The following is a 24,263-nucleotide window of genomic DNA, read 5'->3' as shown; positions in this document are numbered from 1 at the left end:
TCTAGTAACTTCAGATGAAAGCAACAGAACTTGGGGGAGGAGCACAGCTTATCACCAAGAAGAGTTTGAAGATGTGAAGAGAAGTTTTAAAAAGAGAGGTTGTACGTGGGGACCAAGTTCAGTTCAAACAAAGGATCGTGCAGATTGTAAGGACAAGTATGTCTACTACATTTTGTTTGTTTGATAATACTAAGTGTTCTTGGTAACCAAATCTCTAACGTAGGTGGTGAGCGAGAGGAGTTCTGCAGTCTCTAGTTAAAGCTAAAACTCATTCCTACTTGTTAATTAACTTAGGAATTACATTAATAACGAGTAGCTCCCCCACATAGACTTGAGAGTAAAACACTTACTTATCTTAAAGTTTTAGTGGCTTTTTATCTATTACCCTTTATCTCTGTTTTTTGAGACTTGGAACATACTGAGATGCTGAGCAGCAAATGCATACCAGACATTCATGGCCTGTCTGTCTGTCTTGCCCTTCCTCACATTGACTCGAGGAACTACAAGCATGGCCCCCAGTGGGCGCCAACTTTGTGTACGTGAAGCACAGTTCACTCCAGCAACATCATTTACACTGACCAACTCAGAGTGAAAAGGTTCTGAAAATCAGCTGGACACCTGTGCTTTCAGATTGCTCAAAACTGGAGATCAGCAGTTTTTCTGAAACAAGAAGTCCTTTTCTTTGTTTCTTCCAGTACATATAATTATTTATAGCACCTTTTCTTTCTTTTTCTTGATAGAGACATACACTCATTTACCTGTGGCAGTAGTTGTTTCCAGACCGTCTCCTGAAACTGGCTTTATGATATTTTTGTTTGTTTTAAAGTCACTATGTTTAATAAATTTCCAATATTCACATCATTTCTTTGACACAGTGAAACTGTTGTCCAGGTTTTCACCAACTTTTTTTTTAATAGGTAGTTAAGGCCCATTTTTAATTGGCTTCCTTTTTAGGCCTGAAATTTTCATCTAAGGAATACCTAATATAGGGCATGTATCAATTTGTAATCATGTGACTCCGTACTATTATATACAATTTTTTTTTTACCTTTAGAAAGTTTTACTGTTTTCAGATTACGTACTACATGTTTATAGTTTAAAAAGAAAGGTGTTCTAGTAATTTTCTGTCAAAGCGTATATAAGCATGGTATGCTCTGTAATATCAAAATAACTATTGTTATTTCAGAATAAGACCCCTTTCGGATGGCAGCAACCCTTGGTCAACGCTTTTAATGAAAAATCAGAAGGGTGTTCCCTTAGCTTCACTATTTGTGGACCAAGGTAAGAGCTTTTTTTGAAAAAGTGAAAGTTGCCATATAATGGCATTAAGTCTACTTCCAACTTCCAGTGTTATAAATTGTGTTGCTTTAATTCCTCAAGGATTATACACCTTATTAGAAGAGTAGTCATGTTAGAAATAATTTTCCTGTACAAAAAACTGTAAGTGTTAACATCTTTACATTTCCAGCATTAGCAGCTAAGAAATACACATGGTGTGTGAGCAGTACCACAAAGATTTTTATTTTTTTTTTCCACATATTGGAGGCTGATCTGTATATGAAGTCTGCAGTCACCACTTTTTAGCGTCTTCTAAAAAGAAATATCTAAATCAGTAATTGTCTTGATAATTAAATGATAATTAATGACTTTTATTGTTAGTGGGCTCTGCATAGTTGTTTAAAAAAATGCATAGTCGTTTACAAACTTGTAAGCTCTCATGTATTCCCAGATATTAGTTCCCTATTTTTTTTTTAATGAGACTTATTCTCTAAATTTGCAAGAAAAAAATCTGTATATTTCAAATTTTAAAGTTGTTTAGGCAACATTTATTTACAGATAAATCACAAGGAAAAACATACTTAATCCTCTTAGGATCAGGAACGTAATAGCTCTATGTTTCTTCTTATGTGTATTACTATAATGTACTGTGGCTATACAATATTCATAATCATTTTCAAATTTGCACACAGTTCCTATACTGCAGATTCTCTTATCTGAAAAAATTAAGTTACCAGTGTCAGGAAAAAAACTGTGATATAACTTGGTATCCATACCAGTGGCTAGTTTTATGCCAGCTGGAAGAGGAAATGGTAAGCTGATTGGGCACTGCTTTTTTTTATTTTTCTCCCTAGGAAAAAGGCATTTTCATCTTCATATATACTGGTAGGGGTATAAATCAAGGCTTCACAAATAGTTGTTTTATAGATTTATTAGCTTATTACTAAACCCCAACATACAGAGAAGACTATACAAGTTTACATATTTGCATTTCAAATATTCCTGTGTTTATTCGGTAGCATTCAGTAGTTTACAGTGGAACAACACATGTAAATCAAATTATACCTTTCATTTTATTTGTCATTAGGTGTGAGATGTCAAGTTTACTTTTTACTCCAGACCACTGTGGCCTAATGTATTAATTGGGAAAATTTCTAGTAACTCACTGGATTTTGAAATAGAGCTTAATTGAAAGTGTTGTAAAGAATGTGTTCCAGATCTTATCTGGCAGTTTGTATAGTACACTACTTCACTGTTATCCATACACAGAAATACTTTCCATATTATTTGAAAAGCACTACCAAAGTGTTGCAAATCCTCAAATACCACAGAAAATGCAAAGACAATATCTGCTTTTCAACTGTGTTGAGTGCATAAAGGTTGGGAGGTACATTATGTCTCTCTGAAAATAAAGGTATGTGTTTCAGATGTGGCAAACATAATTTATTTACGGTTAACTTGTATATTTAGGAAGATTGATCTGCAAGTTGCTTCTAATAGAATTTGCTTTTGAGTTGCTAAAAGGATGAAATTGTAGCAAAATAGTACTTCTGTTATTTTAAAGTCTATCAAGAGAACATGAAGAGGTTAAGAGTTAGGATGTGTTTCCGAATCTTACAAGTGAGTCTCTGAGCCTCTGATTGCATCTAAAGGGGGAGGACAGTATACCTCAAGATTAAGACTTGTGTAAGTGAAAGGAAATAATGGTGTACATATGCAGACATGCAGTAGCAAAATAGATGAATTGCAATCTTAAAATATACTGTAATGTTTTATAGGTGTCTGTACTGATAAGAAACTTCTCCCTGAAGGTTTGGACAGCAAAAGACCAAAGCCAGTTAAGTTGCCGAATCAGGCCTATATTAATCTACCTCTTTGGAAAGATGATCAGGGAGAGAATACAGTAGAACATGAGAGCTTTGAAGAAGGAACCTCTGCTAGTTCTACAAATAGTACTCCTCAAATGACACCTACAAACAGTCTGAGCAGGACACCACAGAAAAAGAAGACTGATTCAGTGCTGTATGGGTGTGCTGTCCTCCTTGCATCTGTTGCCCTGGGCTTAGATATCAGAAGGCTGAACAAATCACAGGGTCCAGATGAACTCTTGCCTAAAGATGAGAAGAAGAAGCGTGATGGAATATTTCAGCGTGCTTCAAAATTTCGCAGGAGTGCCAGCCCTACGAGACTGCAGTCCAAGAAAGAGGAAACAAGTATTCCTTCCCTAAATCCAGCTGCAAGTACTGTGAATCTTCTCTCTATGCCCTCCATTTCCACAAAATGCCTACTTCAGTCTGACAGTGAAGATGCGTTTGTAAGCACTGTGCTTGGTGATTGTGGTCCATGTAGTTCCACTGATGACTTTTCATCTGAAACTTTTGAAAGTAAGAGAGAACAGAAGGTACAGCTGGCTCCTAACACAGTTTCTACACGATTAAAAAATCAGCCTTTTAATCATGGTCTAAAACAAGAATCTCAAAACGTGCCAAACAATTCCTTGACAAAGTTAAGTGTGTTGGGTCACAGACGAACCTTATCAGATGGGAACAATTTTCAGACCACAGGTGGGTGATTAAGAACTTAAAATGTAAGAAATTTTTAAATATAGAAACAGAAAATATAGGGAAACTAACCATTCACTAATGAGCTGCTAAGATTTTTCTTACACTGTTATGTGTTAGCTGACCCACCATAACTGTATGCAGGTAAGCCCTCTGTGTCTGAATCCTGAATAAACTACCAGTGCTTGGAATAATACCCTGTTAGGAGTGTGGGTGTGGAGATTTAAGGAGGAAGAGACAATTTATTTTAAGGCAATATCTATTTTTCTCAGGTGTTGCAAAAATAGGCTTCCCTGGTCCTTTAATGTTGTCGAGAACCTGCTTTTTGTGAAAGGTACATTGTTAGCGTCATGGCCAAAATAAAACTGAGACCATGTCAGGTGCATGCATTATGCAGTTGTGGACTTTGTGAGACTGAGAGTACATTTATTTAGTATGATTTCACAGTCTGCATAGGTGAGTCATTGAGCATCATTTTGGTACCGCACATTTATTAACTTCAAGAAAAAGAAGTTTAGTAAGTTTTGATTTGCTTGCTGAATGTCACAAGTTCCACGCATCCTTAAGTTAAGCTGTTGATAAAAGTTTAAGCTGAAAGAAAGGTATTTAAATCTGGTCTTCATATAAATGGATAAGTTTAATGAGTTTTTGAAAAGTTTTGAATTTCAATACTGTGTTCTGTGGTGGACTAAATGTAATATTCTTCATGGTATGCTGTGCATGTGTAATTACTTATAATAACTAGACAAATTTGTGGGGCTTTATTCCAATATTAACATTTATCCAGTTATTGGGTAGTTAATGCTTTCTCTATCTATCTCTTTTGGAGCAATAAAATAAATTGTTATGGCCTCTAGCAGAAAGTATAGATGCAAAAATGTTATTTGAGCACTGTTAGTCCTCTCTCAGATTTCCCACAAATGTACGAGCCTCTTAATTTTTCTGGTGGGGAAAAAAAAACACTAGTGTTTATGGCAACCCAGTTTTACAAATGGCAAAGAAATCAAGAAGTCAAATGGTTTAAATTGTCTTTTTTTGTTTGGCCTTTCCTTTCCCTTAGCTAATGGATTTGCTGCAACCAATGATGTCTCCACATTACCAGTTCTATCAGTTACTGGAACTCTGCACTCTCCGTCTGTTCAACAAAGAAGCAATCACAGCGGTGTTTCAACTGAAAAGCAAAGCGCTGTCAATATTATATCAAGGCCTCGACCTTCTTCTCTAAGAAATAAAATCGATACGTGGCAGATTATTCCACGTATTATTAAACCAAACTCTAAAGACTCTGAATATTTAGAGGGCAATGTAGATCCAGATGTTAACTTCTTGCCAGATACTGAGGAAAGAACTAACTGCCACATGCCCTCATTACTTGATATTGATGTGGAAGGTCAAAACAGAGACTGTACTGTGCCTTTATGTAGAATGAAGAGTAAAACTTGTCGGCCATCTATATATGAACTGGAGAGAGAGTTTCTGTCATGAGTGCCTTTCATTTTAAAAATGTTTGCTTTTTAAAGGGGAACAAATATAAAATTCTTGTCCATCTAATGCTTTGTGCTGCTGTTTTCTGATGTACTGTGACAAATAGTACCAAAATTATTAAAATGGGCAGCTTTCTTAAGAAAGTGTAGTAGGTGCCTCTTTCAAATGTTCCTTGGAATCCCAGCTGGTAACTTGAAAAGGACAATGCTGCAAAATAGGTGAACTTTATATTTTGAATAACTAAAATAACATGCCGACCTGCCTCTGTAGTGTCACAGAAGTTTTCTTTAGGTTTGAGGGGTTTTGCTAGAAATTTAACTTTTGCACATCAAAAAAATGAATGCTGTGTTCCAACAAGAAGAGTTTCGCCTCAGAAGTGGTTGCCTGCAGCTTGCCTCTGTGGCCTGTAGAATTAGGGAGGGGGGCAGGGGATTTAAGGTAAGGTGCTGGTGTAGGAGGCTTTGTTCACTCCTCATTAAGTAGCTGGTGACTTTTTGGCATTTGATACCGAAATCGATTAAGGACCAGCAGCTGAATTTGCAGTCTTTGCCCTTGGTTTTTGTGAGAAGTTTCAACTGTGTGCATTAGTTTCTCCAGAAAGCTACACTGCTTGTATAAACACTTAAGTTTCAGGCACCATATTGAATTGAGAGGGTAAACTTCAGTATTGTGGTTGGATTAAAGGTATTGGACATACTTTGTAATGTGAAACATTCTTTGTAGGTAAGGATACACTGGAACGTAAATGTTTGTACTCTTAACCTGTTGAAGACTACAGTGTTTGCACTGAAAACAATATTCTTGGTTTGGGATTTTTCTGTTTGTGGTGGAGGGGTTTGCCCCCCTTCTTGTTTTCTAAATTCTGCTGCACCTTGTATAGAGGAAAGATGGTGGATTTTAAGGATGATTGGTTTTGGTTTTAAGTGAGCCAACGGTGCGTTTTACTGCACTCAAATTTTAAAACTGCAATAATATAATATTAAATCTTTCAGTATAGTCTCTGCAGCTTTTCTTCCAAAGGTTACTACTGAGTGCCCAGTTATTCACATTTAGGAATTAAAGGACAGAAACAGATATGCTTGACTGGTTTTCAGTGATAGAAAGGTTCCAGGAAATTCCAAGTAATTAATTGTGGGGGGAGGAACACTTAACCTTGATAACATTGATAGTTTAATTTTTTACAGTATCACTAAGAGATTAAATAAAACCAAATGCACAGTATACTTTCACTCATGAAAGCATTTCTATAATTAAAGGAATATCCCTCGTATTCCAGTATTTGAAGTCTTAATTTTGCATATCATTTGACGTTTAAATATTCTTCATAAATGAAATTAGATCACGTTAGAATAAAACTACTATGTTTCCATCAGAACACTGTTTTGTTGAGCCCTTTGTTTTAAATATTTTCTCCTTTGCTCTGCTGTCTTGGGAGTTCAGTTGTTAAATAGAATACATAATTGCTTAAAGCTTCAAAACCAAGGGATTAAAAAAGAAAGTTTCTGTTCTAAGGTTGGTATGCAGTACAGTGGCTACCTTTGGGGATGACGGATACATAGAAAAATCATGAAGTCTTAATCACAGAGCAGAACACAGAAAATGCAACTTCGCAGCTCTCAAAGTGAAAATAGACAAGGATTTCCTTAAAGTATTAGTTTACCAAACGTAAAGACATAACCACTAGTTGTCTGTGAAACTAAATGCTTGCATAACAAATTATTAAGTTATTACATTTTGTTCAAACCTGTTTCTGGTTCAGTATTCTTATTTCTTTGTCAACATGATTCAAGTTGCATACTGTTCTTTGTCTTTTCTTTAAACTTTAATTTCATCGGAAGACTTTCATAGATGAAGTCTATTCCAGTTTTAATACAAAACGTTTTCATAAAATAAAGTCAGGTAATGCATATGGATCAAATTTTAAATATAGTTTGATAGCAGATTTATCTTCAAGGCTTAATTAGAATTTGGAGCATTATGTATATTTCAGCTCTTTATTGATCAATTATTCCTGTGTAATACTGAGAGAAAAGAAGTTGATTGTATTACGTGTTTCTGAAGAAAGTATCTCTGGCTTTCTACAGGAAAATCTCAGGTGCTGAAGTATTTTGTCTTGTAAACTTCTGTTAAGTTCTGTTCTGTACTTTTAAGGTTTATATAATTTTGAATGTTGAATTTTGCACCCTGTGTTTTATAACCAATAGTGTCCGGATAAAAAGCCCATTGTGAGCTATATTCTTTTCACTTATCAGTGGTTTGTCTGTCTTGTAATTAAACAAAGATTTCTGTTCCTGTTTAGTGGATAATTTCCCATAAGAGTGGGACATACGATATGACCAGCCCAGTGCGTTGTAACTAATTTAGGAGTTTGTTTTTCACCTCTTATTCTGAGACAGTTTAGGTAAGCCATCTCAAATACTTCTCTTATGTGATACAGGTTTTTTTAAGCTATAGACTATAGTGCTTTATAAATATCTTTTTATAGTTTAAAATTATAGGCCAGTCTTCACTGAGATTAGAAAGAAAAAAATTATTGCAATCATGGTTTCACAATCTGCATTTCACTTGTCACCAGAGAAATTTTCTGTAAAGGTATGGGAATCTGGTATGCATTAAGTCTTGGTCGTTAAAAGTATATTTATTTCAATGTAGGTTAATAGCCTGACCAAATAATAATTTATGTTGATTGTTTTAGCATAAAACTGAAGGTGCTTACACTACAAAGATTAAGATAAACACTTGACTGCTGTTTTACAAAATCTGATGATTTAAATGTTTTTATTTAAAAAAATAAATGTTTTGTAGCTATTGTATTGCAAAGTGACCTGAATTTTCTTGAAAAATATATTTTAATGCCTTCTTAATACGTACAAAGGAGTTCTCTGGTGAATAACCAGGAACTATAGGCTATGGTCAGCCTGTTCTTAGAAAATTAGAATGTAATTGTTACTTTAAGATTAATTGTCCGGTACAATAACATGAATGTTCCTGTAATTTCTTGCAGTTGGTGTTGACAGAAATATATAGTATGAGCTTGTTCTTTCTTTCATGTGACCGTAATATTTCTTTTGATGCTTTTACAATGTTGGCTGGTTATCTTAGAGGAGATAGACCAGCGTTTATAAATACATTCTGCATCTGATTCAGCATCAAGAATACAGGTAAGGAATAACAAATTTCTGTTGTGGGTTTTTTTGGGGAGGATGGTTTGTTGGTTTTTTCGTTTGGGGGGGTGTTGGTATTTCGATTTTGTTGTTGTTTGGTTGGTTGGGGTTTTTTTTGGCAATTGAAGCCAATACTTTCTTTGTAATATTTTCTAACACCTTGTTTTGTGAACTTCCTTCTTTGCCTATCATGCTATGGGTGCATTAGCCAATCTTTCAGTAAGGAGAAGAGGACATATCTGTTTGCACAGTGGCAACAGGCAGGACACAGCAAAGTCTCTAGCAGTGCAGCAAAATTCAAAGCTGTAAGCCCAATCTTATAAAGACATGTCTGCATAGACCTTACAGTGATGCAGGCTAGATGATAACAACAACAACAAAAAATATATATATATAACACGGCCTGTGAGCACCAGTATCGAGCCCAGATTCTAAACCAAGCTGCACAGGCAATTTATTTTATACGTAATGTTATAATGGTAATACTAAGATCTGCTTATGAGTGTGTGGTAATGGAAAAGATCCCATTCTTACTAGCCACCTCCCTTTTTAATATAACTAGTCAGATCGCTACAGTGCATGCATTATAAGGAGCTAATGAGACTCTGTTACCTAGTACATTTTTTTGGTGTAAGTTTGGTGGCGCTTAAGATTGTGGTATTATTGTGGTCCTTGCAAATGTGTAATGGATTTCTCCCTGAACAGAAGTGAAAATGAGCAAACCAATTTACTTTTCTATTTCACAGCATCACAGGATCATTTAGCTTCTCTGCTGAGAAGAGTCTGGCTCCCTCTTCTTTCCCCCTTATTATATGTTTGTAAACAATGGTAAGATCCTCCTGGACCCTTCTCTTATCCAGGCTAAACGGTCCCAGCTCTCTCAGCCTCCAGTCCTTTCACTGTCTTTGTGACTCTGCACTGGATTTTTTTCTAGTAAGTCCATATTTTTCTTGTACTGGAGAGCCTAGAACTGGACCCAGCACTCCAGGTGTGGCCTTACCAGTGCTGAGTAGCGGAGAAGTATAACCTCCCTCAACCTGCTGGCAACACTCCTAATGCAAAATACCATTGGCCACCGTTGCTGTAAGGACATATTGCTGGCTTATGCTCAGTTTGTTGTCCACCAGGATCCTCAGGTGGATCCTTTTCTGCAAAGCTGCTTCCCCAGTGTGTACTGGTGCATGGGGTTGTTTCTCCCCATAGTGCATTTCCGCTTCATGAGATTCCTCTAAGACCTTCCAGCCTGTCTAAGTCTTTAAATGGCAGCACAACTATCTGGTGCATCAGCCACTCCTCGTGGTTTTGTATCATTTGCAAATTTGCTGAGGATACACCCTGTCCCAGCATTCAGGTCATTAATGGAGATGTTAAACAGTTCTGGCACTACTGTCGACCCCTGGGGTATTCCACTGGTGACTTGGTGACATTTAAGCATATTGTAGTTAACACTGTCTCATATTATTCACGTAATGTAAAATATTTTTCTTAAGTGATTTAGGTAACTGCTATTCTTCAATTAGTTTCAAAGGCTTTTTTTTCCCATTTCAAAAATAAAGGTGTAATGACCAGTCTCACATCTAGGCTTTAGTGAATTGCTTTCAGTAGTTGAGATCTGGCATCAGGATGGCCAAGTTCAGTGTTTCTTAATGTAATAGCTTGTATCTGTTCAAAATCTTTACAGTTTGCTTTAAAAGCAGAGTCATGAATTCGGCCTGCGTGACCGAACAAGTCAAACTTCAGTCAAATGTCAAATTTGGTGTTACTCCTTTAAGAGATCATTAATATGGAGATTCGTGCTCTGCAACACTGCTAAATAGACGTTTAAAAAAACACTTGCATTGTATCTGAGAACATCAGCCTTCCCTCCCACCACATCAAAGTATGCAGTTACGGGATTTGACAATTTGAAAATCCTGTGGCTGCTGAAGACATTCATGAATACTCTGGTCTCCGAAGGGGAGACAGAGGGCACAACAATGAACTCCTTGGTAGAAGGCTGTTAACGCTTCTCCAAAGAAAGGTGCCCAACGCAGCCTTGCCTACTGTAACTGCTGAGTTCTTTGCATGCCAGAGAATTTACGCAAGTGCTACGTTGTCCTGTCTCCCTACAAGAGTTCAAATATACGTAGCTGTGATCTTTGATGTAGTAGTAGTCACTATGAACAGTCTAGTCATCTGAGGGCTTGACAATCATTATGAAAGCAGGTGGGAGTCTGCCGTTTTGGGGCCCAGGAGCAAACAGAAAGAATAGGATTATTCGTTCCTCTTACTGTTTTGCAAATCACTTGAATAATTCAAAGATTTCTAAACTCCCTTTTATGGGAGACAGGACTAGGCAATAATATTTTACAAGGACTTTTTACTCTCTGCTACCCTCCAGACTGAAAGTGGTGTTTGTTCCTTGTGTTAGATGCCACTTTCTATGCCTGATAAATGATATCCAACTGTTGGAGGGATGGAAGATATTTTTCCAAGCCTGATGGAGTGAGGTACTGGTGCTAGGAAGCCAATGGATCAAACATAAGGTGTATCTGCCATTAGTCTAGGCAAGTCAAAGACTTAGTAGATGTATATTGTCCTTTGATTTAAGCTATTTTGAGTGCATTGTTCCTGAGGGTGCTGGATAATCTCTTACAGGCTGTTTCCAGGGGGAGGGTATTCACCCAAAGGGAATCCACTTCTGCTCCAGAAGTGGCTTGCACATGGTCAGATGGCTTCTCGACTCTGTTGTTAGGGAAATGAGTATGCATCTCCATCAGTGCACTTGCCACTGAAATGTTTAAGGCAGAAGTGGTGATGGTGATTCTATCAGCCATTGTAGTTATCATCAAAATACTTACTTTTTTCACTGTAGAACCCCTGAAATTATTCATATTGGTGGCTCCGCTCTGGATAGCAGAAATTTTCATCACCAAGGCCCTGATTTCCTTCCTGTTTGTCATGCAGGTACTTGATGGCTGGCTCTGGGGCCAAGATAGAAACACCCTAGTTTAACCACAAGAAATACTTGTTAGACAAATGTTTGTGGTCATGGCAATAGCCTTATCTTTTTTTTTTTTATTGTACCCTACCCAATTTAGACCCGCGTGAAAGTCTTATCTTCTAGATATTTTTTCAGGTTGTTTTTTTTTTAACCATGGTTGCTCTTCTGTGGTTAAGCAAATTCTGTTGGTATATAGAACCAGACCATTAAGAAGAAAACCTGTACTGTCATTATCTATAGCTAGAAGATGTAAAGAACAGATATTGTCTACAGTGACGTCACACTGGATAACTATGTAAGGCATATTAAGAGTGTCGCAGCATGGAGTTATCACCTATGATCACTTTTGCAAGTTTGGGGAGCTCTACGTAATGTATTCTTCTCTCAGGCCTACAGAGCTGCCATGGGGGTACTGTTTCCACAGCTGTACGAAGTATTACACAGTACACAGAAGAAAAATGTGTGTGTGAGACTAATTTTTTTTTTTTTAAGCAGGGTTCTGAATCCTTTGCAGAAAGTCAGGAGTGCTCTTTGTGTTTGAAAATTATGTGCTCATAGATACTAAAAGGAAAGAGAGATTCTCTTGTAGCTGTAAATATGCTCCTAGAGTATTTTTCCCCCTTTACCTTACAATCTTTTTAACACTTTTCAGGGTTTTGAAGGAAGAGGAACGAGCAATGCTCTCCCTTTTTTAGCTGTATGTGAGGCAAATAGGGGAATCTGGCTTATATGTGCCCCAAAAGATATTGCTGAAGGTAGTTCCCTGATAAAAAGCACTGTGTCAATGCCTATATAGTATGAATATATATAGTGAATGCTTTTCAAAAAAAGAACTACCTCAATTCTTGTGTGCAATGATTGTAGTGCTTGTTTTGAATTCTTTTTTTTTTTAATAACTGATGATTTTTTTCTGAATGCCTGTGGAAGTCAGGATAGGATGAGGCTGGGTTACAGTTCAAAAGAAGCCCAAGTAGGAAAGTTTGTTTCCACTCTCTCCTTTTCTATATAGTCCAATTTAAGTTTACCATGCTGCTAACAGTGAAAAGCCAGGAGATCCTGTAATCGACAAAAACCTTCATTGTAAAATACAGTACACTAAAAATAGCAATTCAGGACTGAGTGTGAGAAACAATGAGATTAATGATACACATACTGCATATGGAAATCTATCAATATCGATTTCTTGTAATGCAAGCCAGTTAGCTTTTCTTGTTGGAAAGGAACTCAGAGGATCAAAACTGGAAAGTATTGGTTCACCATGGTGGAACAGATGACAACAGGTGTATGGGAGACCAATTGTATTATATTTTAGGAACCAGTTATTTATTGCCCTTTTCTACTTACAATATGGTTGAACCTTGATTTCACATTGTGGATGATGTCAAAAGTGTTTTGCAGATTTCTTCCAATGTTCAGGGTGTGTGCACCAGTGGAGTTACTACAAAGAGGGGCAGGAAAATGGGTTCTCTCTGCTGTAGTGGATGTAGGCAAAGCATCACCCTTGACTTAAATCTGTTCGTTCTCGCAAGTGCAGCTGTGCTTCCTGGGTCTTTTTCTTCATCCGTTTCTCTGAAGCCTGTTTCTCTCTGTTTCTGGAAGGGTGCCCAGGGTCTTGGTTCAGGACTTCTTAGGATGGATTGATCCCATAGATCAATCAGGTTTCATCTAACAGCTCTCTTTCTGTGGTAGGAGGCACCACCACCATGTTTGCTCATTTCCTCTTTTTAACAGTGATCCCCTATTGTAAAAACACCTCAGTGTGCAGCAGGTCTCCCATGTTTACAGGCATGTGTAAGCATCAGGAAGAAAAAAATCACTTTTGTGGTCTGCTGCTCTTCACTAGTTCTCATAACAGCAATTCAGTGGCTGGTGCAATTAAGTGTAGTTTTCCAACGTTAGGCTTGCTGGTGGGCTCAGAAAGGAGGGTTAAGGTAAGTGTTTGTCCTGAAGAAAGCTGATTTTAGCAGAGATGGTTATCCTGTTTCCCAGGGGCCTCATTTTGTCAAACCTTCTAGAGTAACCAGTATCATTCCCTTACCCTAGTCTGTTCACAGGTATGTTGCTTGACTTGTTGATGCTTGTCTATTAAGGAATAAAAAGCTGATTCTGTAGACTACACTGCAGAATAATTTTATAGTTGTCCATTGCCAAACATGACTAAGTGGAAGTTTTTCCACTCTGTTGTAAACTGAGTTTTTTACAGCACTGGCTTGGCTGATGCTCCAAGAGCATGGTTCATCGATGAGAAAAGTAGTTACTTGCAACGACAAGGGAACAGATTGTTTCTGTCCTTATTGCCAACAGTCTCTAGGTTTCTTATATTCCATCTCATTTTTTTTTTTTCCTTTACTGAGTTAAACCATATGATTCTTTAAATCTTTCCTCCTGAATAACTTCCTAGAAATCATCTGACTCTCTGGGCTCTCTGTTGCATTCACAATTTGGGAGGGAGGCAAAGCAGTGTCCAAACATCTCCAGCTGAGACCTTACTTGCATCATCTGTGACAGTGTTAAATGCCTTGTCATAGTCAAAATACACCTGCTGCTTCTCCCACTGCCAGAAGGCTTGTTATTCTGTCTTAAAAAGAAATTTGGTTAAATTGTTAAGTCTTTTTGAACACATAGTAGCTGCTACTTGTCATCTTTGAGGTGCTTTCAAAGGGTCCTGATCGTCTTTTCAAACATTTGAAGGAAAATTGAAGGTGAGCTGGCTAGTTCATGATGTACCACCTCCATACAAAAGAAATCAAAACAGCACCATCTGTTCTTTCCACAGTCTTTTGCTTTCCTGTGGTTCTTGGAAATGACTGCTCTAATCAGATCGGCTTCAGAACAAAGTTCATCAAGCCCAGCTACTTAGTAATGGGTTTTTTTCCACTTTCTAAGCTTTCTCTACACTGCTTCTTACCTACTTAGGTTGAAGTCTTACCTTTACTTGTTGGTCTTAAGTGTGCTAGTAACTGTTTGACGCTTTCAACACTTTTGCAAAAGACGGATGCAAATCAGATAATACTCATGATTTTGTTTTTTTTTTTTTAATACTACTGTATTTATAATATGACTTATTTGGGGTTTTCCTTCCAGTTTCACCTCATTTGGTCTTCGTGTACTCTTGCCATTTTTTAAACTTCTTTTTCTACAGGCTTTTGCCTTGTATTTGATATCAATAAAGAATTCACAATTTACCTTAGTTGGTGATCTTCTATAATTTCATTTATCTCACACTGAAATAGTTTGAAGCCATGCCCTTGATCCAAAGTTTCTAACTTTTTTTTCCCTTATATTTTTCAGTCTATACTCAGGTCCTTCAGGTGCTGAAATCTAATTTTTTCAGTTTGGGGAAGGGAGATTGAGGAGTGTCCCCTTTTGAAATAAGTTCACAGAGATTTTTTTCAACACCCGTAGTTTTTCCTGTATTTTGGACTACTGAGCAAGCATATGAATATTTGATAAGTAAAGAAACATTTCCATCTGTTTCCCATTTTTAATAAGCTTTGTCTTTTATGATTTGTATTCTGGTCATGATACTTCTCATAAATTATACTAACTGACTCATAATCTTGTTCATTCTATTAAGATTTTCAGCTCTTCCTCATCCTTACTGTGGTTTTATACAGCCATCTAAGATTAGTTTAATTCACTCTTCTCTCTCCTTGATTTATTGTGTCCATATTTATAAATAAATGTGTGTCTCCTCACTTTTAGGTCCATGCCCAGGTTGCCTTATTATTATTTTCCTGTGTGCCTTTGTCAACTGCACCGTTTGATCCTTATTTTAAATCTTCCTCACTAGGTTAAGAAATCAATGTGCTAGATGGAGTCTTTGTCTAATAGCTTGTCTAGGTAGGCTTGTCCCTGGAGGTGTCTGATATCGAAGAGTTAAAAACACTGTATCTAGGTGTTATCAGTTCAGTGACCTCTCCCACGCCACTTTCAACAATAATTAACAATGCTGTTTCAAGGAAGATTTAAAAAATGTGCCCATGTAATTGCATTGGATCAATGCAGCCAGTTTAGTTCATATTTGGTGTTACAAAATTCAAGTACTTCAGGAGCTCTACAAATTTTTGAAAGGTCAATTGGATGTAAGCTTCTGAAAACTTCTATGTACGTTTGATTAAAATGTATGTTGTCCTTTTACTGTATGACATTTTAAATATTTTATCTTGAAAATTTAACATTGACCAGCATCTTCTAAAATAGCTTCACTTTTCTGCAGTTTTCAGTGGGAAAGCTGTAGCTACAGGCAGTACACACTGGAGGTTGGACCGTGGTTCCAGGACAAGCTCGGAGTTTGATCTTGGGCGAGTCACTTAACTTCTTTGTAGCTCACACTGTAGCTCTGGTCTGTAAGATGAGCACAATGATTTCATCCTTTTCTGTAAAACACTTGAGAGCTGTGATCAAAGGCACCATGTTTCAGAGGTAAACAACAGCTACAGCAGAGTTAAGGCATTAACTTTGCACACAAAGAGGGGCTCTAACTCTTAGCCTGGGAACTGAATACACTGCAGCTGAACATACTTTTCTTTCAAAGCACAGGTTCCTTGCAAGTTAAAGTTTAACTTTGGTAAGGAATAATTCCAGTAACAACTGCCTGCAATGTTTTAACCAGTAATTGCCACACTAGGGAAATAATTACACAAAGTTTAGTACATTTCTTTCAAGGATTCTAATGATTGGCCAAAGCTATTGAAACTTGGCATTGATTTCCTGTTTCATACAACTGCTGCTGTTACGTTGTTCTCCCTTGCGCTAAATTCATCAGGATACTAGGTATTTTCTTTTGTTTGAATAAAAGGACTCTATATTTCAACCGCTGCTGCTTAATACTACTCTTGTAAAGCTGCATTACCTGATTGCTCCCCATTTATGAGGGGGCAGCAAATATGCAAATATTCCCTAAAGAAGAATTATGTTACAGGAATTATGTCACAGCTCTTGGCCCAAATGTCAGGATGAGTTCCTCAGGCCTCTTTTCACAGTAGTGTTCTCTCTTGCAACTGCTCCAACTTTACCTTGGAGATAGGATTTAAAAAACTAATGTGAAACGTAAGGATGATGGAGGAGAAGAGTTACTCCGTCATCTAATTTAGGTATCTGACTGTATACAGAAATAAGTATTTGCTGTTAATTGCAAGAAGAGTGACCTCTGGATGGGCCTCTGGAGGCTCAGTCAATGGTATAGAAAGCCTTGGCTCATAACTGAGCTACAGAAATTGAATGCCTAAAGCTATGCTGTAAATCTCATCTCCCTAAAATACAGATTGTGCAGTAGTACATTGCAGAGCTAGTAGGAGAAACAGTTTGTCGCTACAAGCATTCACCACCGCAGTATATGCATGCTTTAAGGATATGAATATGAGATGTGAGAAGTAATTAAGGTTTAAAGCATTTGAAGCCTCCAGCTTCAAATTCCAAGGGAAAGCAGTTGATGGAAGAGCTGCGTGGCAGCACCATGTGATGCCGAGTCAGTTCTTTAAACCAAAATGCTGTTCTTTGCCTTTAAAGCTAACCACCTAGAAGAGCTGAGGAAGTGTTTTCTACAAAGTCTCTTACTGAGAGTCACCTTTTTGTTATCTTTTGAGCATACAGCCTTCAGTGTTCCTGTGGCTGTAACCTGCCTGCCATGTTTGTACACAAATGGTGGGATATTTGCAGGCAACCAGGGGCCTGTAGGAAATCACAGCCCAGTCCCTTTTGTTTCAATGATATATTGCTTTTAGTTACTTTTAGAAGCAAAGCAGATTGGCACTTTTCAATAATACTTTTTTGACAAAAGAAAAGCAAAACTGTCAAAAGCCAACACATTTTGTCAAAGTGTGGTTTTGATAACCAGTTTATCCTTGGTTTATCGCTGGGATCGCAAAGATTTCCCATCACTGAGAAATAATAAGCCTCTTTATTAAGCTTGCATTTACTTGAGCTTCGTGTATCACCTTGGATTTCTTACATTACAAGTGATTTTCCTATTAATGGAATATTTTGAAGTAAAGTTCATCACACAAAAGCTTGATATGGATAGGTGTCAAAAGCTCCAAGTTTTTTTTTCACACAAGACAGAATAATACCGAAGAGGAATCTTGTACTTCAAGAGAACGTATTTTGGATAAGAAGCTAAAACCCAATTTCTTAACCTGTTTTTCTTAAGGGTAGAAACACAGCATTCAAATCCTGGCCAGACTTCAGCATACTTTTAATTGCCTACTGATCATAAAAACAGATTCTACTCTTCTTACTCCGAACTGCTGTACAGTTGACAACTGAACCAGTATGTTGCAAGGTACCACTGATTGCATTTCAGCAATAACTGTTGTTGTTCCTCTGTGCCCTCAGCCTTGTACATTTGTTTTAGGATTTTAAACAATGCTATAAATGCCTTGTGGAAGGTGTCATGGAAGCCTAAGATTTTCTGTATTTAATGATCCTTCAATTGCTCACTCCTTGGTATGCTAGATGTGCTCACTTTGATGGACAAGTATGCTAGTTTTCATAAGACCTACTATAATCAACTTTCAGATGTAATTTGAATCACATGATGAGTGGGTGAGAAGTACTAAATGAAAAGTGGTTTTAAAACCAGCTACCAGAGATGAAGTTTGCCCAGTGGCACTTTTTGCAGTAGATTTTGCAGTAGATTAACTTGCTGGGAGACTAAAGAGGAAATCAAGATTAATCCGCTCTCCTTGGTGAACCTTGGAAACTGTCCAAACTATGACAACTACAGTTGCTGGGATGTAGAAATGCTGAGGCTTTACTGTGTGTGTGTGTCAGGGTGCGGGGGGGGGGAATCCAAAAGAACCCACCCTTCGGTTTCTGTCTTGTAGACCTGTGGAGAATGTTGAGTGGAAGATGTCTATATTTCAATGGAGAATAACTAATAAGGGCAGACACGCTCTCTCTGTGGCAAGTAACTTTCTAACAAATAAAACATGGACTGCAAAGTGCAGATAAGATTGCCAGCCAACCTAAAGTGTGTCTCCAAACTCTCTGGGTAGGGAAAACAGGAACATGTAACTCACCCAGCATCACAGGAACCTCTGTTAGGACAGGAGAGGAGCCAAAATCAGGGTCTCAGGAGTTTTGATCACATTCTTACTCTGCCCATCAGCTGTGCCCTTTTGGCTAAGACTAGTTGAAAACAATAGGTCTTTTGAGCAACTTAAAGCTGTAAGAACTACATGTGCTCTGCTCCCACAAAGTTAGTGTGTGCATTTGCTTCCCTTATCCGAGAATTGAAATACCAAAATAAATCCTTTCCCTTCAACATCTTTTGGTACCCAAGGCAGCAGACAGAGATAAATGCTGCCTCCTCTCACCCCTGCCCCATACTGGTAGTGGGTATAGCAGCAGAGTGCAGCTGTCGTCTTTTCAAATATAAATATTCAACACCTGCTTGTCCCTGCTGATTAAAGGGAAAACTGAACTTTAACCCATTCAATTAGCAAAACTAGACTTCTTATTCCTCCTGTAATCGTAGGAATGTGCACAATGCCAAATTCCTCTGCTGCTCAACAGTGATGTTGTGGGGAGCAGCAACCTCAGCTGAAGAAAAGGGTTGTCATTGCACTTAGAAAAGTAAGGATCATCTTGCAGATTAGCTTCAGTGTAAAACATTGAATCATATGCTCCAGGTAATTAACTATTTGAGCACTTAACTGTAAGGTAAGAATCCTGACAAGAAAATAATCTATTAAGAATTGCATACAAGGATGTAGCAAAACCAAAAGCAGTTACAGAAAATCAGAATTTCTTTACCCAGCATGATTAATATACATGGTAATGTGTATGCATCATTGCAGCCGCATTATTAATCAATCCACCTTTGCAAGTGGGATAATTAAGCAAACTAGGATTGCATTAGAAACATAGTAGAACTAATTGACTCAAAAATTGCTTTTTTCATTTGTTATTCAAAGCTCACAGCAGTGTCTTCCTGCTCCTGCAGTATGGTATCAAAGGATTACCTGGGGGTTATTATATCTGAGCTTCTTAATGTTTCCTTCCCTTCAATCACAGCTGGCTCAACCAGTGCATTTGTGGTTTGAGGGGACAATGACTGCGAAAGAGAAATTCGCAGCATTAGTTCAGGGTCTTTTCCCTGGGATTTTACAGAGTGGGAGTGTATTGCAAACAAATTGGCTGGACGAGAAATGAAGGTTGACTGGATGCAGTTCCCGTGTAAGGGGGTGAAGCCCTAACAATACAGACCAGAAGCTGAAAGACCATCTGCTGACTGCATAGGAAGAGATGGCTCTGGAGGTGGTGGCTGCTGCAGGGGACCCAAGGGCTTGACTCTGGAGTGGAGGGAAATAGGAGGCACGCGTGTGGCTCGGTGAAGGGTCCAGCTTCTTTCCCTGGACCGTCACCGAGGGGAACTGTATTCTGTCAGCGTGGTGGATGTGTAATACCACTACCCTTGTTTTGAATAGGGGATCTGAGGCTACAAGTAGGAGAAGAGGCCTGTTTTTTTTCTGTCTTGCTGCTTTAATTCCCATTTAAAACTTTTTCAAAGTGCCTCTGTATGAATAATTCTCTTGAGAAGTTCACTAAAGTATAAGATACAAGTCCCTGAACACATGTTGCATAAATGCTTCTGGGGATGAATTAGCGTGAAAATTCTTGTTTCAGAATACTTTTAAGCTTCATCTCAGTGAATTAAAGTATTTTTTCCTAAAATAAAAAAAAAAATAAAAATAGAAGATTAAATTGCTACAGATGTAGCCTAGTAGCTCAAAAAAGTTCTAAAAAGTGCCTTTAAGCATTTTTTGTCTCTACATAAAGGTCTGACGCTTTAAGGAAGTTTCAAGTCCTGTGCTTGAGCTCTGGGAATATGAGACTAATAATTAAGGTTAAAAGCCTGGTAGTCTTGGTAGTGCTATATAGATGTAAAAAGAAGCTGAGACTTGAATCCTGAGAGAAGTGGTTAGAAACTGTTTACTAAACCAACTTTCTGTTTCTCTTGTCCAAGCTAAAGTGAGCCAATTTTCCTTCCAACACCTGTCTATTTTTTCTCAGTCTGACAGTTTGGTTGGAGAACTTCCTCTTCTCCAAAGGGAAGCGACTGGGGAGAGGCTGGAAGACAGCAACCAGAGCTGGGGAGGCAGCACTCCTGACAGAGGAATGGCCCTTGCCACCAGTATGGATCCTCTACAGGTACTCCAGTTCATCCCTTGCAAAAAAAAAAAAAAAAAGGACTGGTATAGGAAATAATCTGTGCAGCTTCCTTTCTCAGATGTTGTTATGTCAAAATACTTGCAAAAACCAATCCCCTGGGACAATCATCCCTTCAAATGATGAGCTTAATTGCTTACAGTTATTATTTCTATCCAAAGGGGCCCACTTGAATTAATTTCTACAGGTGGAAGTACCCGCAAGAAGCATAATTTCATGGCAAACAAATTAATGCTGTTTGACAATGTTGCAGACTATTTTTCTTCCCAAAAAGCCTGTTGTTTTAAAAACACTTGTGAGATAGTAGATTGCTTGTACTCTTAAAAGATCATCAGGAGGACTTGTCAGCAACAAGTCCTGGTGTGAAAAAGATGAGAATGCAAGTAATAGATGGCTATGTCTGAAAATTTTTTTGATATCTGGAGGAGCTTAAAACTATAAGATGTTAGGTTTGGGTTAAAATATGTAATATTTGCTTTCATGCCAATGCCAAAATTAAGCTTAAGACAGTGAAGGGAAAATTTTGTAGATGTAGTGTAAGTCAAAAATTATTTTCACATGCTGAATTATTCAGAAGCTGGTTTGACTGTTGTTAAGTTTCTTTTGCCCACTAGATGTCACCAATGTATACTGTTACACATAAACCAACTGCTATCGTTGCTTAAGAGACTTCGGTTAACTGGAAGGTTTGTTAAAATTTGTGGTGATACAGGGATTTATTAATTAAAGTGTAGTTAGTGGATGAAACCATGGCAAGCAGAGGGCAGCTGTGTAGAATAAAAGGGAATACGTTATGTTTTTAGTAAAGAACTGACACTTCTCCTCTCCACGTGCTTTGTAAACTCTTCCATCTCTTCCCTAATTCTTCCCTGGGACACTCACCAATTGACGTAATGTAAAGTATGATATACTGTATACTCCTGATCATCCACAGTTGGCTGGGGCAGCGTAGGGACAGGTCTGAAAAGCATTCACGCACTTCATTGTTACTGATTTTTACCATTGCTATGTAAAAGGTTAATGATGTTAACTAGTTGCAGCAATCGCAGGGAGCAAGCTTAAAAGTTTAAGCAGTGAAGCATGCAGTACAGACTGGGGTTTCCTAAAAAGCAAAGCTCTAGTCTTGGGCAAGTTCCTTTAATGTTAGCTGTATCCTCCAGAGATTAAGAGTGGCTTGAGGAGATGCTGTGAGATTTAATTATCTTAATTTTCCAATTAGTTTCCCTGTGATTTAAAGAGAATCAGGATTATGCTTAAGGGTAGTAAAGGGCTTTTAAATATGGACAGGATTATTAAATGAAAAATGGCAGAATTACCCTCTTTCACATACATTTCCTTTGGTGAAGACTTTTTCTTTAGTGAAGGAGAAAGAGGTCGTCTTGCTGAAGCCCCCATCTGGAACACAGAAGACGTGGGTTTACTTCAACTTCTTTTAGATGACTTTGGGAGCAAGGTTCAAGGAGGTGACTTTAAATGCAGTTTATAGGAGAAAGAACTTGGCCAGGGTCTGTTTGAGGAAACTGAGCGCTCAGACCACTTCCTTTCTCTTGATGCCTTCATCTCGTGGCCTAACTAGTTCACATCAGTTTGCCTCCTAACTTTTGGCGCCTCTTAAAGCAACCATACCTATTCTTTACTACTTTTCCATTCTACCAACAGAAAATTATCTCCTGTTACTATTGTGTTGCAAAACTCATTCAGCTGTACAGGACGCTTGTTACTGCTCATTCTGCCTTGCAGATAGGCTGTATGTCCTGGCTCCTCTCAAAGAGGCATTTTTCTTCTCTCTCTTGGTTGTTGTTGCTTTTCACTTCTTTGAGGGTTTCTGCAAAGCTTTTAGATTTGCTTCATTTTGTGGAGGTATTAAAGAAAATGGATTCTTCTTCCATATCCTTATTTCTAGAAGAAAGAAGTTGCAGGTACTACTGTTAGACCAAAGTTCTAGCCTGTCTTATATTTTTTCCTATGCAGAAGTTTTACATGGGTTGGCGGGGAAAACCAAGTACTGGCCAATACAGTAGATTACACGATCTTTCTTTTGTGTTTTGAATACCACTGTGACCTTCATGTGTCCTTAGAAGCAGGTCAGGCTGTAGTGCCTCTGGCAGCACTTTTCCCTTGCCCACAAATAAGCAAGCCAGCAATTACAGAAAGCAATGGTAATTTGAATTGGTAATATAGGCTTGGTTTATAATGCCACAGCCACCCAAGAGAATAAGCTTTAATGACTTTCTCCAACTATTTCATCCCTTGTTATCACTTCTGGTGATACCACTACATGGTTTCTGTGATTAGTTAATTCTTATACATGGAAGTTGCATGCATTTTTCTCAAGAGAAGATTGATCAGGTGCTCTTAGGACCATGTCTGCCACTAGCAGCTAATCTTGCAGTTTATATAGTGCTGCCAAGTCGTACAATAACAGTTGAAAAAGGCCAGTTTTGTCAAGGTGTAATTCCTCTCTATGTATGCTGCATTGTCATGGCCAATTTTTGCCAGAACTGGTCTCCACTGCAAATGCCTCTGTGCCTGTGTGCAGTAACACTCTATTTCAGTAAGTATTTTGGAGGCATATGTCATTCACACCCAAAGTTCACATACACTGTGCCTTATGTTGCCTTTTGAAGTGTTTGTAGAAAACTTGCTCTGTCTTTTGGTGTAAAAGCACACAAGGATGATAGCTTCATTTTAAGCCTTTTAAAGCAGAGAAGTCCCTTCTGGGGAGGTATTTCAGCTCCTTTTCTCTGTACATGGACATGGAGATGAGCACAGGCTGACAAGGCTGGTATGAAGGTCCCTCTGGAGTTCACTATGCCTGCATGCCTCTGCATTAGTTGTATCTCATTTTCAGTGTTTCTCCTAGTGATACTATTCATGTGACCTTCGAGTTATCTCTCAAATTTCAGTTCTGCTCCTTGAGCCCTCTCGAATGCCTTCAGTAGCCTTTCATTCTGACCTGTTGTTGTCCTTTCAGGACACTGTCAATAGATACTTAGCCCTGTATTCCTTCAGGAAGGTGTGATACTTTCTTCTAGGGGAAAAAAATGTACCAGGAGCAGAATTAAAAGCACAGAGTAGTCTGTAATAGTATTTGCTCTCATATGGTATACTGGAAGTGCATATTGAACTCTTCTTATCTGGGGTAATGTGAGAGAACCATCAAATAATGTTTAAAAATATTGAGCTTAAACCATAACAATAAGAATGTCCTGCTAGTTGGATGCAATGGTATATCAATATCAAACATTTAGAGTCCTAAATATTTACTTCAATGACCTACTACTACTACTCCTCTCTTCTGCACCTGGTAAATTCAGTTAATTTTTAAATGCAGCTAGTAAGCTTTTTTAAAATATTTGTAGGGTTAATGACAAAGGATACTCGTGGTAGCATGAATTACTGGTCAGTGGAGCACTAAAAATTTAACTTTCTATGCCCAGCCCACCTGACCCATTAAAGATATCTGAGAATTAATTTTGTGTAAATTTTTTTGGTTATTTTATTGTATGCATTCTCTAAATCAAATCCAGAACTAAGCACCTTTTAAAAAAATTAAATAAATCTGATATTAGCTCTTTGTTTTGCAGATGTAACAGACTCTTCCCTTGAGCTGTGCTT

The 24,263-nt window shown here is 37.9% G+C and overlaps 1 protein-coding gene across 2 annotated transcripts in view; it reads left to right on the top strand.

Moving 5' to 3' along the window:
- Positions 1 to 8,286, top strand: part of MAP3K21 (mitogen-activated protein kinase kinase kinase 21) — a 43,423-nt gene extending 35,137 nt beyond the window's left edge. For both annotated transcript variants that reach the window (XM_074580107.1, XM_074580106.1), the window contains 4 exons: positions 6 to 156; positions 1,187 to 1,281; positions 3,057 to 3,842; positions 4,900 to 8,286. In XM_074580107.1, coding sequence (XP_074436208.1) covers positions 6 to 156; positions 1,187 to 1,281; positions 3,057 to 3,842; positions 4,900 to 5,324 — 1,457 coding nt within the window. In that variant the 3' untranslated portion in view covers positions 5,325 to 8,286. The remainder of the gene's footprint in view (positions 1 to 5; positions 157 to 1,186; positions 1,282 to 3,056; positions 3,843 to 4,899) is intronic.
- The last annotated feature ends 15,977 nt before the right edge of the window (positions 8,287 to 24,263 follow it).

Source organism: Larus michahellis, chromosome 3, assembly GCF_964199755.1.
Source record: "Larus michahellis chromosome 3, bLarMic1.1, whole genome shotgun sequence".
Taxonomy (NCBI): domain Eukaryota; kingdom Metazoa; phylum Chordata; class Aves; order Charadriiformes; family Laridae; genus Larus; species Larus michahellis.
Note: the sequence above shows the minus strand (reverse complement) of the source record. Positions and strands in the feature narration are given on the sequence as shown.